Below are 19753 nucleotides of genomic sequence, written 5' to 3'. Positions count from 1 at the left end.
ATAAAAGTTACTTGCACGGAATATAAACGACAACAACAATTCGAAAAGAAATTGCCATCGTGAAAGTGACCGAAGTGTGTTTTCGATCGTGACACGTTCATGGTCACGCAAGGAAGTAAAGGGAATTACGCGGTGTCCCTTTTAGGACGTGCGAAGAGATGTATCGCTGTTCTCTCTGAGAGAAAAGTGCGGAACATGCGACATCAAAGGGACACGTAATCATCCGCAAGACACCGTGAGATGAATTATAGAGAGCGATGTACTTACCAGGCATGCAGACGCATCGAAAGGTCCCAGGATCGTCCAAGCAGGAACCGTCGTTTTGACACGGATGCGACTCGCACTCGTTCACATTCGTTTCACATCGCGGACCCGTGAATCCTTGCGTACAGTTGCACGCGAAGGATCCGGGCGTGTTCACGCAGATACCGTCGTGCTCGCAAGGAGAGCCTGCAATAAATAAGAAAAGAAAGATGTCATTGAAAATCAGTCAAAATATCTGAAGAGTCAGATTAAAATATACAGATAGATTACTTGGAATTTATTTAATTTATTTTAAGAATAAATTATTTTGATAAGAAGTATAATTTTGGTCAAGTTATATAAAGTAAAGAAAAAATAAAGTATCGACAAAAAATTATTTAACGCAACGCAAGAATCTTATGCAGTCATTCAGCACTGAGTAATTTAACGCTTGATACAAAGCAGACCTCTGTGACACATTCCGATCCGTTCTACTCCGATATATGGTGGATAATTGACGCCACAAAATTCCAAAAAGGGAGCTTTGCCGTTGCATCTCTGCGGGGTTCTTCAGTGAAAGTTCATCCGGTTTCGGTATTGAGACACACTTACGGGGTACCATTTCGAGCGAAACTTTTTCCCGTTCTTTTGCGGTGAGACCGAGATAAGGGAAGGCGAGGTACTGGGACGACTTTTCGTGCCAATACTTACTAATGATTTAAACCGTGGCAAAGCAACGCACATGGCTCGCATAATAATTAATAACTGAATATGGTTTTAAGAGTCGACTCGATATAGCGCATTTCTACCGCTGGATCAGCTTACGAGCAAACGTACGCCGCGGATAGTGCTCCTTAATTGGCAAACTCGCCGGCACTTTTTAGATGCCGCCATTAGAGCGGGAAAGAGAAGGGAGAGAGGAGAGAATACTTCTCTCCTATACCCGGCTAACTCGACCATAAGAAGGAGTATGCTGGTAGAGCATTCTTGAAGCCCTGACGACGACAATTCGTTTAAAGGAGATCGCGTTTTGCCCGCGGAACCCCTCTTTTCTCGGAGATACGTATAGCCCTCTCTAATTGCAACGAGATAATTGCTACGGATGCAGTTACCTACTCGGTGTGTCTTACCAAATGAGAGCTTCATTAGAAATTTTCTCTCTCTATCTTCCTCATTTCTATACGCAATGGAATTTTGCACTTCAACTATATTGAATTAATTTTACTTACTATATTGTATGTTATTCGTACATGAAAAGAACGGTTTAAAATATCTAAAAATTTAGCTATAAGATACAAATTTAAAAATAATTATGTTGGACTATTTAAATAATTATATTGAGGACGCTCAGACTGCTAGAAAGTTACTAGAATGTCAAAACTTTTTGTAATTATCATGCTTCAAGCATTCTATGTAATTATTTTGATAATCCAATATAATTGGTTTTAGATCTGTATCTGGCCTAATTTTTATACACTTCAGCAGAATCATTCTTTCCATATATCGTACGATAATTAAAGCTAAGATCTGTACTACTAATAATTATAATTTTTACTATACAAAATTATTGATACTGGATGTCACAGAATTAGTAATATAATACATATATTATATTATATATTATTATAGTGGTCGAAACGTCGTTGTGTTATGCTTAATAAAACTTGCCAGTCAGGCCGTTTAACTATACCTAATTATATATTATTATACATACAATTTATATTATTATGTAATATTAATATTTTAAGCATATAGATATACAGATCAAAATAGATACAAAAACAAATAAATGTAAATACTATATATACAGTTAGATATAAATAAATAAAATGCATAGATATTTTTATAATAGATAAATGTATAGAGTTTGCATAGAGTTTGTATTTATTAATCAGCTTTCATTTTGCCAATATCTACTTTAGCATAAGGACAATAAAGCATGCAAATGTTGTTGTTTTTTTTCCAATAATGCCATTGCAATTCTCGAAGCAACGCACACGATTAGCTGCAAGTGCCGTGACACATACCGGCTTTTCTCGTCGGTATAGTTGAGAGTACGCACGAGTTTGTAAAGAGGCGTTTTGCTTCAGTCGCATACCGCACTCGTGTATTTCGCCAACGGTTTTTCCGACCCGGCGGTGTAATTACTGTCGCGTAACGGACAAGGGCGATGAAAGAGAGAACCGAGGGAAATGGCGCGACGGAAAGAAACGTATACGTACGTTTACTCGCGGCAGTAAGAAACGCATTGCTGCACCGTGTTTCGCGATCGGGTGACGTGACGGTAGGAGAGATGACGAATCGCTCTCCAAGAATGCCACGTATTGTATAGTCGCGAGCTACAGAATTAGCGTTAAAAGGCCATCAGCATACATATAGGCACTCAAAAGCAGCGGTGAGATTCACTCGCCGAGTCACCAATATTTGCAAGTATTATTTCACTAAACGCCATTGAAATAACTCAAACTTTTTTTGCGATAAAAGCGTTTCGTATTATTATAACGCTTTGCAAATAATTCCAACTTTGTGTTAGGAATTTTTGTGTAATAGATAAAAATGTCCGATTTTAGAAAATTGTTATGTCGCTTTTCGGCAATTAATGCAGAATTCTTAAAATCCTCAATTACGTTTTGATTTTACGCAACTTTTACACATTTCCCAGATTCTCCAGGGAAACAACGCGGCATAATTGGTCCGGTTGCAGTACGCCGCGAGGTGCAGTTTGCAAGTGGCGTTGCACCGCCACCAGCGGCAAGATTCCCCGCGCTCGGTTGCATCAAGCTCATCCGAAGAGGCTTCTTGCTCTCTTGCCGGGAGCCCAAGCTCCCTTCGCTTAAGGAACTTAATCTACCAGAAAATATGCAATCTAGATAATAACAGAGCCCCGGCTCGGGCGCGAGATCATTATGGTTGTTATTAAACTTAAAATAACAATTTAGCGTTTAATTAGATTCGTTCATGGGGGCCCCGCGCCGCGGGGGCGCCCCTCCAAGGAAACTGCGCTTCTGTGGTGCACGGACAACGCCGCCGACTCGGGGGCCCACTCCAGCCTTCTCGCTCCTCCTTCGACGCGACTTCCGGCAAAATCTCATTATACCTGGCGCGCTGTCGTCGTGCGTCAACCACGTCGTCGAATCGCTGCTCTCGTGATTTGCGCTTTTTGCGCTGTAAACTGTAGCTTCGGTAACGTTGAAACCATTTTAATTTTCGAGGCTTCGTATTTTTTAATAATATACCGCACATAACGTAACTATTAAGTAGTGAATGTGCGTAAGAGATAGATTATATAAGAGAGTCAAAAAAACTTAAAGATTTATATATACATATAAGTTATAATTACCGAAAACATGAAAGTTCCCTACAATTATGGACTCTTTACGAAAATTTGATCGAGGATGTCTATTTTACAATTTTTTTTTGTAATATAAAAGAGAAAATGTAAAATAAAAAATGTCCGAGAAGACGATTAAGATTGTCATACTTAATAATCAGCATTTAAAATTTTAATATAGCAATTTATTCTTGTTGAGAAAATGCAAACAGGACTTTCGATACGATGCATGCATATCACCAACAGAGATTGCTTCAGGTAATACCGACCAAATTTCGATGTAACAATGGCCTTTGTTTAGCTAACAGGTACCAACGTACGGTTACAGTTCCTGGGCAGCTTAATGTCGGCACCAAAAGCAAGCACGAGAAAACGAAAATAAAGAACAACCGTGACGGAAGGTTTCGTTACGCGTTACCGTATTTACATTTGCACGCAGTCATTATGATACTATTATCGCATCTATATTATATGATAAACAAAAGAGGCAATTGATTCCCAGTCATTCATTGTTCAAAAGTGAAAAGATGTGATATGCAACTTTTAAATAAAAAATATACAATATTAAAAAAAATGCAAGGAATATTACATTCATGTGTTTGCTAAGCCGGATTCTTCCCCGATTCGTTTTCGAGAGGAGTGTAAAAAGTTCTCGTGACATCCTGACCGGTGTCACCTTCGCACGATGAAGGATTTCAAGTTCTCCGGAGCAGACTAGGTGGTGTAATTCAACACCAAACGAGACGGCTGACCGCAGTTATATGTAAAACCTCGTCTGAGATTTTCAGAAATTCGACGTAAATATTTATAAACTGCAGGTAGAAAAGAGGAAGGCAGATAGGGTGATGATGATCACATGAATTATAAATAAAGAAACATTATACTGGCCGGAATGAAACGAAATATCACGATTCAGCAAAATAAGTAAAAGCATATGACATTATTATATAAATAAAATGGGCATTATTGTATAAATATATAATAAAAATTAATACATTCTATATTAGATGTCTTATAGGTGTAAGACGATATAAAGCATAAATTATCATAAAAGGATTTCGTCTTTGAGCACTAATTAAACTGTCCACAAAACAGGAGGGTGACGTTAGACTTGTCGATTTAATAAACCTGCCGATTAAATAAATCTCCTGTTTGCCAGAGCAAGATTCCGAAAACTGAATAATTAAAAGACAATTGTGCGAGGAGAGGAAAAGAGATACAAGCAAGGAGATTTCCCTAACAATTATTGTATTATTTTCGACCACTATCTCGATTTCCGGAGCAAACGCTTTAGAGCATTAAGAAATTTTCTACGGTCTCGTCGCGAGTCACAAACGTTTGGGCGCTATTTAAATTATTATTCCGAGAATAAGTGCGACCATGGGCATCGAAGAGTAGGCGATAAGTGAACGTACTCCCCGTATATACCACAGCTTCAAAAAAAGAATGTAGATCGCGATCGCGAGAACAGCGCAGCCACTAGGCAGAACGATCATCGAAATATTCACCTTGACGCCGAGCAGCCGATAATTATGCCCGGTGGCCATTAATAAACTAATCCTCGAGGATTTCTTACCGACCATCCGGAGCAAAAAGCCCTGTCGTTTTATCAGTGTTCAGAATCTCCGAGTGCCCAGGGCAATCGTCAGAGGAAGAGACGGATGAGACAGGGTGTGGAGGGTGTGGAGGAGAGACAGGCCGATCTACAGAGTTTAATGACTTGTGGTATCAAACGGCCGAGAAGAGAAAAAAGGGGGATAAATGAGATGAGATGGGCCCGAAGTCCGGGCTAATCACCGGCGATATTAATGCGCGGTATATAAAGAATGCGGCGAAAAGCACATTTGAGTTTGGTAAATTGCTGACGCTTCTTGGTCTCGAATGGTAAAAAAACGCACGATGGTGAGTCAAGCGTTAATTAAATCATCTGTTGTCGAATGTGCATTAAAGAATAAATTCATATTTCGATGAATAATGATTGTATTTATGCGGATTTCACTTAAATTGATTTCGTATACATTTTTAGCTTCTGATTACAAATCGAAATTTATAAAATAGCAATATTATAATATATAAATAGAGATGCTATGTAGTAAACAAATTTTTCTATTTCTTCTAAATATTCTCAGAGTTACAATTTTTTTTGAAAACTCAAGAGCGGAAGGAATAATAAATCGATTTCTATGATGACACCGTTTAATCGCAAAGTTGATAAGTGAAAATTCGCATGTGCATGAAAGTACCAGCATTATATGGCCAAGGGGTAGTTCGCCCTTCATCATCATGCATGGCACGGAGGTGACAAAGAGTCATGGCCATGGCCGTACGGTAATTTACCGATAATTTCTCGAATCGCGTCCTTCGCATAGAAGTGAGTAATCGTACGCCCCCGAAGCCAAAGGCAGCCGAACATCTCCGCGAGACAGGATTACGGGAGAGAAGTGATCCTTCTCGGGGTAAGGGGAGCTGTCTTTGAGTAATGTCTTCCTAATTACGATGCCCCGTGCAAAACGTGGAACGCGACGCCGTTCACCGTCGTCGGGCAGATGAAGGGGAACGCGGACGATCGTAGAAAAACGCGAATTCTCTAATTCATCGCTCGGTTCGTAGACGTACAAAAAATGCCTAACGGTCGAAACGAAGCACCTGGTATATTTCAAGCGTAGTCAGGCCAATGAATGAACGGTATCAGCCACGAGAATAATTCATAGGGATGATAAATAACACTGGTACACGCGATACAGCGCATTTTTAACATCTATTTTTATAAGTTACACCTACGTAATAAATGTATATATATAAAATTCTTAAAAAAGAACTTAAAAAGTCACATAATATTGACATATATTTTAAACTTGAATATATATTAAGAAAACACATGTGTGAAAAAAGATTAAACATACATTAAATAATGTGTTAAAACATAAATTAGCATTTTAGATGAATTAAAGAGAGTTATTTTAAATTGCCCTGTTTCTCTACACGGTAATTATCACGGAGTGACGATTATCATCTACGTACAAGGCACGCTTTCGAAGTATGCGGCAATCAACGCGAGGCGAACCGAGTCAATTGTTAACGCTCGCCACCGAAATCCAATTAATTCCATGACGGTTGATTAACGAACAGCTACTAATGCGAGGAGGAAATCCACTGCCCCGCGTGCAACGCGAGCGTTCGTTGCGACCTGGTGGGGCGAGTCCGTCGAGGAAGAAAGCTCACGGACACACAAAAGACGTGCTTTCGATTATTAATGAAGTGTCTTTGTCCGTAGCGAAACGGATTAACCGCCGTGTTCCGCTACGGGCGGTGCTGCGTATTTATTATGGTGCCGGGAACAAAGGCGATTTTTCTACTTGAAGCCGTTTTCAGTTTGCTTCATCGTGTCCTCCGTCTACGTTTTAAATGAGTTCGCATTCCCATCATCAGCCCATTTACGGCCGCGGCAATTCACGATAATCCGTAATACGTTCATTTAATCGCAATTTTAATTATTCGTGCGATATCCCGCGATTGTAGGCTCTCCATGTTTTGCCTTCCGCATTCTTACTCGCCGTGAATATCTCGCATATTGAATCGGTAAAGAGCCGACTTTGCTACGCAGATATCTTCTGCGTAGCAAAGTTATATTTCAATATTACTCGCAAGAACGTTATATTTTAATATTGCATTAATTACTCACAAAATCGAGCATAATTTTGTTCACTCAGAATTTGTGGATTATAGTTTAAACTTCTTGTATTTTCCTATATATTTCCTGCATTTTGTGTGTGTGTGTGTGTGTGTGTGTGTGTGTGTGTGTGTGTGTATATACATATATTATTACAACGGATCACACACACACAGACACGCGTACAGAATTTCGTTTGTTTCTTAATCGATAATGTTTGAAACTGACAGAATCCCGGTTTACGGTGAGAACCGAATCAAATCTTCACAGATGATATCGATAAGACTCGCGCGTGTATACACGTGCGTACACATCAAGGAAATCAGCGAGGTGTGTGGCCCCATGCCGCGCTCGAGTCTTGGCTGGACTATTAATTAACCCGCGAACTACTGCCTGTCCACTGGTTAATTACAAACCCATTATCTATGTGTATCGCGTATATAGCCGAACGGCTCCTCAGTCTCCATGGTTTCGGGCTCGCAATGCAATCCTAACACGATGATGGATTTATTTACATCCGACGATTATATATAAAACGTTAAGTCGAAAGAAAAAAAGTTACGGAAAGTATCATATTATCATCAGACTATTACATTGACAAATAATGCAATCTCGCATCCAACTATTATATTTCTCAAACTTATTTGCGTTGAAGCTTTCTAGATTTGGAAATTTTTCTCTGTATTACATTTATAGTAAAACTTTGTATTCGTCACGATATCGATACAACAATATCAGCAATTACAATCTAATGACGAAATATTGCGTACATACGCACGCATTTGATAAATATACAGTTTATTCAAAATGGCTGCTGTAAAGAAGGCTCAATAAATTCACGCATAACCATTAATTATCTCCGCACAATTATTAATAATCGTTGTCGTCTTGGCAGTGGGACTCCCTCGTGATACATCATGCGGGACCTACCAATCATAGGTCGCATATCACAGTTCTACGGTGCTAAGGAAAGAGAAACGGCTCCGAATGGCAAGTTTGCCCGAAGCTAAAGATCGAGAAAGGAAGAGAAAATTGGGTACATCGCGGTATGCTATTAAGAATCACTGTTCCCCCTGCGAACGTTCACGCGCGACGCGCTAATATGTGTAACCGAATCGATATGTCACCTCGAGCAATGTGGAAATAATAAATTGGTATCTCTCGATCGAAATCCATATTTAAATTCGGCAATTTAAAATTCTCGTTGTTCTCGTACTTTCAACATGTATCTAGTAACTACTATATTCTGTTATAAAGAATTTATTTCATTTGTACAAATTTTTAAACTTTAAAAGGCATAATAATCTTTTTAAGTAAATTATAAATTCTCATAAAAATAACTCACTATTAATTATGATTTAATTAAAATTGATTTAATTAAATTTTTGAGTTGTTATGCAGGGAATATAAAAAAGTACTTATATATTTTAATTATAATAAAATGAAATAAATAATATTAATTAGAAAGGAATTGCATTTTGTGATAATTGTTCATAATCGTATAGAACTTCGATGGTTTCAAATAATTTTAAAACAAACTTTCAGCAGAGGTGCACTTTTATTGGTATACCGCACTGCTATAGGGTAGACCGGGGACAAAAGTAACAGGGTACAGTTGTAACATCGTGAATATTTCTTAAACTATAAAAGGTACGTGTGTATATGACCGCGAGGCGAGATCCGCTAGATAGAGCGGCATTTGTTCCTTAGTTCATTGCCGCCCCTCGCGAAACGTGCACGTGTGCAGGAGAAGAAGTTACTTTTTTCCTTCCTGAAGTAAGTTTTCTTACGTGCATAAAATCTGAAATATTTTTCTTTCTTTATGCCGAAGGTATAAGGTTTTATTTTTATATGTTTTAGTGATTATTTATGTTGATGATTTGCATAATACGATTGACTTTCATCCAGATATTTATGTAAAAAATTTACTTCGAATCATAAAATATCATTAGGGGACAATTGTAATATCAATACCTGGGAACAGTTGTAGCGTTACAATTGTCCCCGTTGCTCGGGGACAACTTCAACTTAACCTAACCCTTTAAATATATATGATTATAAATAATCTTTCAGTTGAGAAAACAGTATTATTTGTTTTTGTTTGCTATAATGTAAAAATACTGATATTGTCATGTAACAAATTATTTTATCATTAAAGTTGCATTTTTTATAGAAAATTCGTAAGAATGATTACATACACCTACTAAATAACCATTATTTTGTTTATAGATGATGTGGTACAATCGTTCCCCTCTGCTGTTACAATTGTCCCGGGGGTTGGGACGGTTGTAACAGTATTCCTCATATTCTTTAAACAATAATAACTTTTTTCTTAGTTACATTACTGAATTCAGCACAAGAAAATTTTGTAGTCAAATAAATTCTACATCTAAAGGTACAGGTCTTTTTTACGTAGATATTATATTTTAACTGTTATAAAATCTTAAACTCAAAATGTTACTTTTGTCCCCGGTCTACCCTACGAACGACCCATAACATGTGTCGATTAAACCTTCCCGATGATAGATCGATCACAGAACTTGATGACGAGAACGTCGACGGGACGGCGTGATGAGAACGAGGACTCGGCACAATAAATAACGCGCGGATCTGGCGCCGAATTAATCGATCGTAATCGATCGATTCACCGTACGCCAATCTGCCCCGTGTGGGTTTTCAATTTGCACGGACCGTGGGGGCCTCCGTACACGCGGATTGCGCACATTAATCCAGCGATTACTATACTCGGGTCTCGCCGCGAGCGGATCTTGCCGTTATCTCACCTAAAAAATCTTTCGCGCGATATCGATTCCGACGCATCTTCAATTTCTTTCACCTTTAGCGATACTTCCGACTAACAACGTATCTATTTGCTGCACCGAAACGGTACAGTAACTACGTTTTGTGAATCACGACATTATTTAAATGTGTAATTTTTTTAAATAACTTACGGTCACGGAAATTTAATTAAATTCTATATATGGACAGTACATCTCTAAATACCATAAAAATATTTAAAATATTTTTTATGTTATCTAATATTTTCTTGCACGATTAGAAAAATTTGTTTAACTCTATATTTTAATTGTGATTTTAGTAGTTGGTAAATATTTAGTAAAGTTTGATTGAATTAAAAAATTTTTTTCAATTTTATTTCTGGGCGCCCGCGGCTTTTACATAATCAATTCAGGATTAAGTAAGGTCACACCTAAGCACACTAATCTCTCAAAACGAAACAGAACGTAATGATCACTTCCACAGGAATTCGCTTCTTGTCAACTCGCTTGCGAATTGATCGATGATGGATAAAAATCAAAACATATAGCTATCGCTTGCCGTGATTACGAAGCTCATAACGGAACAACGTGAAGTTCGGTTCCCGTTTTTAGTTACAAAGCCATTAATACGCTAACGAAAGATGCTAATAAATTAACCCTTCTCCTTTTTCTTTCGAAAGAAAAAGAGGAAGAAAGAGTTGTTCGCGTGTCCTCTATTGACTGACAATTATCATACTGCCCACGCTAATGCAGCGATGTTAACACGCACAGATCGTTCGAGGTGGACAGGCAGCACACAGACGCACGAACGTACGTGATCAGAAGGAAATATTACGAAGCTCGATGACCTCTTCAAGCAGCAAGACCATCGGTCAATCTTGTCAACAACTCATTGAGATTTTCTTAATTGCAATAAAAAATTAAATTTGCACGCAAAAAAGGTGGATCGAAAAAAGTTATAGCATAAAGAGAATTATTACACAGCATAGAGAATTATTTTTCGTAGATCATACGGTTTATTGCTCCCTATTAAACCATAAATCCAATTAAACTGACGTCCATTTCAGATTTATGTCAGCGATTTTATCAATATTTGATTTGGCGATTCGATTTAAAACGTATGAAAATTTAATTTCAGCGAAAATTTTTACCGTTTCGGATAATTGTATTTTTGAACTGGGTATATGACGCAAAGATAAAATGCGACTTGCCGCTTCGATAATTCGCGAATTTTCTTCAACCGTCATTTGAACGTCGCGAGAGCAATTTATTACGTTCCAAGCGACTTTAATGCGAACTGGTCTTGCCGCGCGATAACATCTATCTGATAGCTATCCTCACGATGTTAGTTGCCCGATCGTGCGCAAACGCGCCGTTGACCAGCATTTCTGCGTTCTTGAATCGAGTCCGTCATTAATAACTATGCCGACCACCGAGACGCTCATTACTTTCGATTTAAACGGAGATTACTTTCAAAACGCGGATTAATAGTTAGTCGAAATGGATAAACTGAATGCGGATCAATTTAAAAGCGATTTCCGAAAGCAACATTAATCGATTGATCCGGCGATCAACTAACTGATTCATTTCTACCGAATTTATTCCTGCATAATCAGTGGTATGTAATAATTATGGTGAACTTATAATTCGAAACTTTGCCCGCTTTGCACGAAAGTGTCACTCGACTGTTCACAATTTCATTTAGGTTAAGATTTACTTATACATTTAAGGGGAAAAGTAAATGTACAAGTAGAGTTTTGCATCATATAAAAATATACAAAAGTAGAAAAAATTTGTATACAACTACGAGAAGTAATGCAAGAAAATTTCAAACCTTGTGTGCACTCGTCAATGTCTTCGGAGCAGTCCAGTCCTTTATATCCGGTGGCGCAGGAGCAGGTGAAGGACCCGTTGATAGGGCTAGTGTCACAGATCGCGCCCTCATGACATGGATTCGACGTGCAGGCGTCATCGAGATGACAAAGCAGCCCTACGAAAAATAACCGTTCCTTCCTTGAAAATCTCATATTTATTTTACTGTATCATTATTCTTTTCATTATATAAAAGTTTTTAATTCGAAATCTAATTCTCTATGTGGTATTTTTTAGTAAAAATAAACAAATTTTCTTTTTTTACTTTGCTGATAAATATTTCTGGTTGACAGTTTCGTAAGGTCCTAATATATCATAATAAATAGATTATAAAAATCTTTCATTCATCGATATAAAAAAAATAATAATCTATAAAACGCGGAAAACGCACGTATAACTTGCCGATTTCCTCCGACAAACAATATAAATTATACAGCTGTACAATTTATTATAAAACTAATTGAAAAAATTGCCACTGCATCGTAAGCTAAGAAGGACAATATAAAATTGAGAAAGCTGACCGCGGCATGTAATTTTCCTTGGGAAGCGGATCGCGTGTGCGTCGAAACGAACTTTTCTTTACGAGGTCCCTCCAATAACGGTACCGAAAGTCCTCGGGATATTCATATATAAACCAGAATAAATGCATGCAGAGAGATGCAAGAGCACACCCGCGACTAACTGTAAGTATATCTCTACTGAACTGAAAGGCACGCCTGAAGGCAACGCAAGAGGCAGCCATTACATGTTTGTATATTGCACATCGCGTGTTCGTTAACTACTGTAAGCCCCTCTCTTTCTAATCGTCGAAAGTAGCGACTAGAATGTAGAATGTAACATAGTTTTTTCCCCTAAAGAATGTAGAAATTGAATGCATTATTGCATCGGCATATCTAGACACTCGATAGAATTATTCATTTATTTTGCAAAAAACAATTAGTAATCTCTCACGAATAATACCTCTCTTCGTTTATATCATTAACGGACTCTACGCGAAACGTCTGCGACTCGATGATTGTAGTCGCTCGGTACAGACGCTCGGCTTCCAGGAATGGTGACGATGTCTGGCCGCGCGCGAGAGGAATATACCTGTATTTGGCGATCGTCGCGCGAATCGATCTGAAAAGCGTTTTCTACTTCGACTACTTCGCGGCAGGGCGGCGGGATAGGGCGAGTAAGGACAGAAACTCGTTTCCAGTCGCCAAGGTCGGCACACGGCGAGAAGCCGGGACCCCGGGAGTCTTCGGAATCTCAAGATTCCGAGGGACCCGTTCTATACGCTCTCTACGCAGTATACCGGCGCGCGGCGCATCATACCCGGCCGCATATGTGCGGCTGCACCTGCCGATCGCATCGCCGCGTTGCAGCGCGAGCCCTGTTCCCGACCATACTCGGTATCGAGTTAATCACCCTGCTCTCCTGCAAATACGCGCCGCGCGACCTCGCTAAACTAAACCGGAGAGAGACTCGGTTTCTTCCTCTCTCGAGACTTTCTGACTTCCGTTATATTTTTCAAACGATATTACACGCTCACGATGATAAAATTCGCTCAAATTGGATGCAACGATCGTTCAATCGCTATGAGAAAAACGTACCTATATCACTGATACGGCGATGTAAAAAAATATCTCGTATACAAAAATGTTTGAAAAGTTTCAAGTAATAATTGGTATTAAATGTTTCTACAGATAATGTCTATCTATGTTTTAGCGAGTTTGTTAAATTTAATAAAAATCTTTCAAAATTACCTTGCGAATAAAGGTACGATTTTGTCATTTTAGCATAGTAAAATACGTAAGTTCAAAAATATATAATTTTTAATATTGCTATTTTTATATATGCATTATTTTGATTATTAGTTCTTTCAACTCGAAATATGGATTCACAATTATTTTAGCCATTCAAACATGTACCGAAACCACTCGGATCTCCTTTTATAGAAGACTATAGAAAACATTATCTTGATCATCTACAATTCTGCTTCTACCTCCCGCACATTTTTCGATCAACATTCTACGGAAGCTAACTCTCGACTTACCGGTCTTTCCATATGTGCACTGGCAATAGAAGCTGCCGACGCGATCGATGCAGGTTGCGCCGTTGAAGCAGGCCGCGCCTGCACAGTCATCGATGTTGACGCTGCAATCGGGCCCGGTCCAGCCGTTCACGCATATGCACGAGTAACTGCCATGCGAATTCGTGCATGTGGCCCCGTTGTGGCACAAGGACGGCCGTACCGAGCACTCGTCCACATCCAGCTCGCATTGCGTGCCCGTGAAGGCCGGTGGACACAGACAAGAATACTCGTTCACTCGGTCCATGCAGGTGGCACCATTTTGACAGAGGTTGCCCGGACAATCATCGATATTCTCCTCGCAACGATCGCCTCGGAATCCTGAAAGATAAAAAGATCGGGATACGTTATTAAAGATCATACATTGATATTAAATCTTGAAATAAGACTTCGAAATAAATAGTCAATATCACGATGCGCGTGAGATAGCATCGCGTACGCAAAATAAAAAAAAATTAATATTAAATATAATTACGTTGAAATTAATACGAATAAAAGGTACTAAGCAGCTTGTTAATAGTAATGACAAGCGACGTTTCAGATGCGTTATTATTTAAGTAATTAAGCTATATCGACAACCGGATTGCACTCTGGTGAAACTCTCAATCGCTGTAATTAGCTTTTATTACCTACTCTCTATCTCGCATCCGCGACGCTCGAATGCATTTGCATAACTGCGATCGGTAGCGCTATTAATAATCGCGTCTGCGAATCGCGGCGATATTTTCTAACGGGACGATCGGACGACGGCGAAAAGAAACGACGTGCAGCGATCGCGATCGTTCTCGATACGCAGGCACGGCGTTCGTGGCATGGTTATAAAGGGAACTCATTACCGCAACACGTCGCGCCGGCTCGGCATGAAAAATCGAGACGCGCCGCGCCGGTGTCGAGCGTCGGTTTTACCACTTCTATGAATTTATGCTTCGATCGCGCGGCCGAGGCTAACCGAGTAAGAAGAGATCGCGGGCTGACACGCCGAAAGGATAAAAGCGATGAGCTTCGATAACCGTGAAATTGGCGCTCCGATGCGCCGGGACGGATTTCTTCCGGTCAAATCGCGCGAAGAAATATAGTAAGCAAATAGAAGCGGAAACGCCTGAGACCGCGTCGTTATGTTACGCGAACTTTTACGGTAAGATGCAATGCGCAGTTCCGTTATTTGCAGACAGTTTCACATTTTGCTATCGACCGTACGAGGAAATGCACGATGTAAAGTTTCCGGGTCGAGAAGCGTTCGGAAAAAACACGCTACGATCCCATAATGATCGCTGAGTATAGAAATTAGATATTTCTGATTTAGAACGGATCATGTCTAACGTCATCAGCTGATTGTACGTAGCCCTTGAACTTCGGAAAGAGAAGAAAAAGATCGATGGAGATCGGTGGTGGATCGATCGAACCGACCTTGCATGACGCTCGATTATCCGCACATCATGGAACTTTATTCATCCGTCGCTTTCTGCTCTTATTCTGCCGGGCAAAACAAACATTTGGACACGCGATGGCTAACGGATTCGCGACGGTTCGTGTCGTGACCTGAGAAACCTTTTATTACATGTATATTATTGCACAAACTCTTGCGTCCAATAAATATTTATAAATATTAATATTAAGTATACATATAAATATTATATAATTATTTACATATAAATATATACTATAATAAAAATGTAAAGTTAAATATTGTTAACTAATTTCAACTAACGTTGTCGACATGACTTAAAATATGACGAGATATGACTTAAAATAATTATAGACTTCCCAATTCTTACATACTATGCAATTATTTTCTACTCAAAGCTTCCATATTCTAGCGTAGTAAATTAAATTAAAAATTTTAATTAAGCTATCTACCTCGATTATCGAAAATAAAATTAATGTTCGTATATCTCATGTATTTTTTTAGAATGCTATTCGATATTTCCTGCCGTAAAAGTTCTGATAATGAGATTATAAAGAAACAACCAAGCGCGGCGCCGCACACCCAGCAGATAAGACACAACCGTAATTAAGTGGCGATAGGCAACAGCGATCAATAACTCCGAATGTTCCTTGTACGCACAAGCGGACATCAAGGGAAACGAGACCGCGAACAGAAAACGGAGTGATAGAGCCGGGCTAATAGAACCGCCCGGTAATTATCACGGCGACAACATGTTGCGCGAAGTGTCGATATTATAGCCAGATATCGATTGCGTGTCGTTTTATTCGTCGCAAAACAACTCGCTAAGAGAGATACATTATACGATGCCACCAATTACTGATGGCAAGAACACGTATAATACCAGCGTGATGAGCGCTTATTATCAATATCTATAATTCGTTTATTATTACTTATTAAAATTTATCTATAAATTTAACATAATCTAACGTCTAGTCACGTTGATATACTTATGCAATATTTTGTAGTATAAACAGCTTATCTTTTTACATTGATAAGTGTAATAAATAATTAAAATAATTAGATAATATTATTGTAAACACTGCATCAGATTTTTAATTTTAGCTATATAAATGCAGTAGTTATGTTAGGGAAATAATATTGAGTATTTTAAGAAATTTTCAATTTTGTCGTTCACACTGCGACCCAATGCTGTCATCGATATTGCATCATCGATATCGCAACGAAATCATGCGTCTGCTCCGCCTAGATATTAATTCAGATAATCCATTGCGGCAAGATAAGTATAAGTTGTTTTAAAACAAGCAAGGATATTCGTTACATATACTGGACGATTAGATACGGAACAAAAACACCGCAAGGAAATCCGGGTATGTCCCATGCATCTCGATGTAAAAACACAACTTTGTCTTTCTCTCTCTTTTCCTTTACGCGCGTTCTTCGTCTATTCGATACTCGCCTTATCTATCGATATCAGCTGTTGCTCGGTGATACATACCTGGTCATGGACCACAGTTAACATCTATAATGGCGCGCATAATTTATGCCTCATAGAACATCCGACTACGCTTCCCGCGGCTATGTAGCAGCGACGACGACATGACTTAGGGCTAGAGTAGTGGTAAAAACGCGGGCCAGCACGTACCCGTCGGGTCCATCACGTTATTATACTAGAACCCCGCGAAGGATGCCCGTGGCATTAATATTAAAGCGACGCGAAAGTAAATCGATCCAGCAGGAAGCGCTGATTCGCAGCGATCCATCGAAATCGTTTCAGAGAACCGTAGGCTTCGTATATAGACTTTAAAAATCGATCTTTTCTCATCCCGATGATTGATACGTCGGCAAATTCACGGTTACTATTTCATAATGACCCCTATTTATGTCAGTGAATAATGATCATTAAATATCCTTTGAATACAAATGTGCATGATAAGTAAAATTGACAGAAGCAATTATGATGATCAACTGCAATTTTTCATTATTATTTTTTTGGGGCATTTGCAAAGTAGTTTTAAGCGATGACGACAGAAATATTACACTGTAGACATTTTCAAGCGGTATCGATTTCTCGCAAGGTGCACACTTGGAAGGTTTCGAGTTGGAATTTCGGTCGAGATTCCACCAAGAAATTTCGTAAGGGCTTCCTTTCTTCTCGAGTTACTGTATTAAAAAGATACATCATTTTAGAGGTTTACATCCTTCGTTAATAGGATCTTCGTAACTCGTAAACCCAAATATCCGTTTTCTAATGTAATAAAAGTTACGATCATTAACTCGTCCAGAAATATTTATGAGAATACGCTCGCAAGAAAAAAAGAGGAAAAAAGAGAGGAATTATGTAACAATATGATAAGTGATCTGATGCAATAAAATAAATCGTAAAGCATCTATAATAAATCGTTATAATATGTAATGGGTAGACAAAACTGTATGTATAACAGTCTTGCGAGATAATATAAAAATCTTTTCCTGCGTGCATCGCAAACTTTTCTCATGATAACGCAATTACAATATCTTGCTCGCTCGCGGTCTTTTTCCTCGGGAGACTCCATTACAAGAACGAAATTGCGGTGGCTCAGCGTTCGCGATGGCATTTGCACATTCCCTTCCTCGTGACTGGATTTCCCCCGAAGGTGCTCGCACTCTTTCTCTTTCTCTCTCTCTCTCTCCCATTCTCTCTCTTTCTTCCTTTCTGTCTCCGTTTCTCTCTCCGCGTCCGCGTTCTTCCCTCGCGCATCTTCTTTCCCTTACGTCCACGCGATATTGACTCTCAGGTTTTTGAGTGAGAGGGCATAATTAAACGGCGGACATCAAACGATCAAACGGCGGCATTCGACGGAATCTCATATTCCGTACAAAGTCGATCGATTCACCGATCGGTCGCGCTCTTACGATGCTGCTCTCGACAGAAAAGGCGCGCGAGCGAGAACACGAGGACAACGCTCCGAAAAACTCGAGCTACTCGGGCATTCGAAGACCCCCGAGACCAAACGATTAGGGTAGACAGTAGGGGGACGAGCAACGGCGTGGCGACGACGGGGCCCATCTGGCACGACGAATCGATTCTCGTTAATATCGATACCAGCGCGGCGCGAACAAAAGCGACGCGCCTCCTTTACCTAAGAATCGACCACGCGCGTATTTACACGTTCATTCGTTCCGCATTCGTACTCGCATCTTTTTTTACATCATTTTATTTCTTCACCTTACAACGATACTGTTCAGACAGCCTCGAAACGTCGACAAAAAATCGTCCGGCGCCCCCTGCAGCCTTCCGTTTTTCATCGATCTCGCAAACAAGTTTCCTCAGCACAGGCAAACGGAGCGATTAAAATTTGATTCTATATTATAATAGACTTGAAAATATATTAGCAATGTATTTATATGTAATGAATATATCCTGTACTATATCTTGTAATAAATATGTACATATTCTATTAAAAAAAAGGCAATATAAAATTCTATAAAATTAATTATTTAAAAAGTCATAATAGTAAGTTATTAAATAACATATTTTTATTTCTTTTTAAAAACGGAGCATAAAAATATGCTGATTATGTAGCATATAAATCATAAAATTGCTCACATTTTTTCATAATTCTTTAAGATTTATTCCCCGCTAAGGCCTGTATCATTTTCACTGCTTTTCATATAGACGCAGTATATTTCGTGAGGGTACGGGGGGTATCGAGGAAGGGTGCCTGATGGCTGGGCTAATAAACGCGAGAGCTGATTTCCATAAGGAGGTGCGACCCTCCTCTTCCTGGAAATCCGCCAACCCCCCGAAGGCAAGTCCTATCATGCACCATAGTCAACATAATGCAAAAGGTCCAGCGGTGTAGAAGTGACTAGAGAGAAGAGAAGGAAGAGAGGCGGATACATCGCGAGTGTTCGCGTGAAGGTGAAAAAAGGGCCACGCGAAGATCTACTGCTTGCGAGAGAAAGAAAGAGAGAGAAAAGGAGGCGCGTGGGTGCATTGGATAAGGACGGAAAAGCCTCCACTGCTTATAAATCAACCTGGATGAACCCCCATAATTGCAATTGTCCGTTGAGCCTCACCCCAGATCGGAGTAGTCGTTGCACACATATGTGCGTTCGTGAGTGCGAGTGTGCGTGTCGAGCGGAACCTATCCGACGAGGATACGTGTATCCGTTACTTAGCTATTGAAGCAGGCCTATAGTAAGATTCGATGTTTAAACTATTTTGCGAACGTCTAACCTCACAATAATATTAATATCTTGTGATTATAACCGAGACATAAATATAATTCAAATATTATATTCTTATAATATTGCGATACCTAACAAATTCACAAAAATGTCCAGAACATTTGTTTTTCTACCTTCAATCTTATATCAGTTATCCTGATTCCGAAGT

The 19753-nt window shown here is 39.3% G+C and overlaps 1 protein-coding gene across 2 annotated transcripts in view; it reads right to left on the bottom strand.

Moving 5' to 3' along the window:
* The window catches only part of N (uncharacterized), a 246908-nt gene that overhangs the window by 72955 nt on the left and 154200 nt on the right, over positions 1-19753 (bottom strand). For both annotated transcript variants that reach the window (XM_071772884.1, XM_071772885.1), the window contains 3 exons: positions 13932-14288; positions 11856-12011; positions 268-450 (listed from right to left, as the gene is read on the bottom strand). In XM_071772884.1, coding sequence (XP_071628985.1) covers positions 268-450; positions 11856-12011; positions 13932-14288 — 696 coding nt within the window. The remainder of the gene's footprint in view (positions 1-267; positions 451-11855; positions 12012-13931; positions 14289-19753) is intronic.

This window comes from Temnothorax longispinosus, chromosome 3 (genome assembly GCF_030848805.1).
Source record: "Temnothorax longispinosus isolate EJ_2023e chromosome 3, Tlon_JGU_v1, whole genome shotgun sequence".
In the NCBI taxonomy this organism is placed as follows: Eukaryota; Metazoa; Arthropoda; class Insecta; order Hymenoptera; family Formicidae; genus Temnothorax; species Temnothorax longispinosus.
This window is presented reverse-complemented; position numbering and strand designations above follow the sequence as displayed.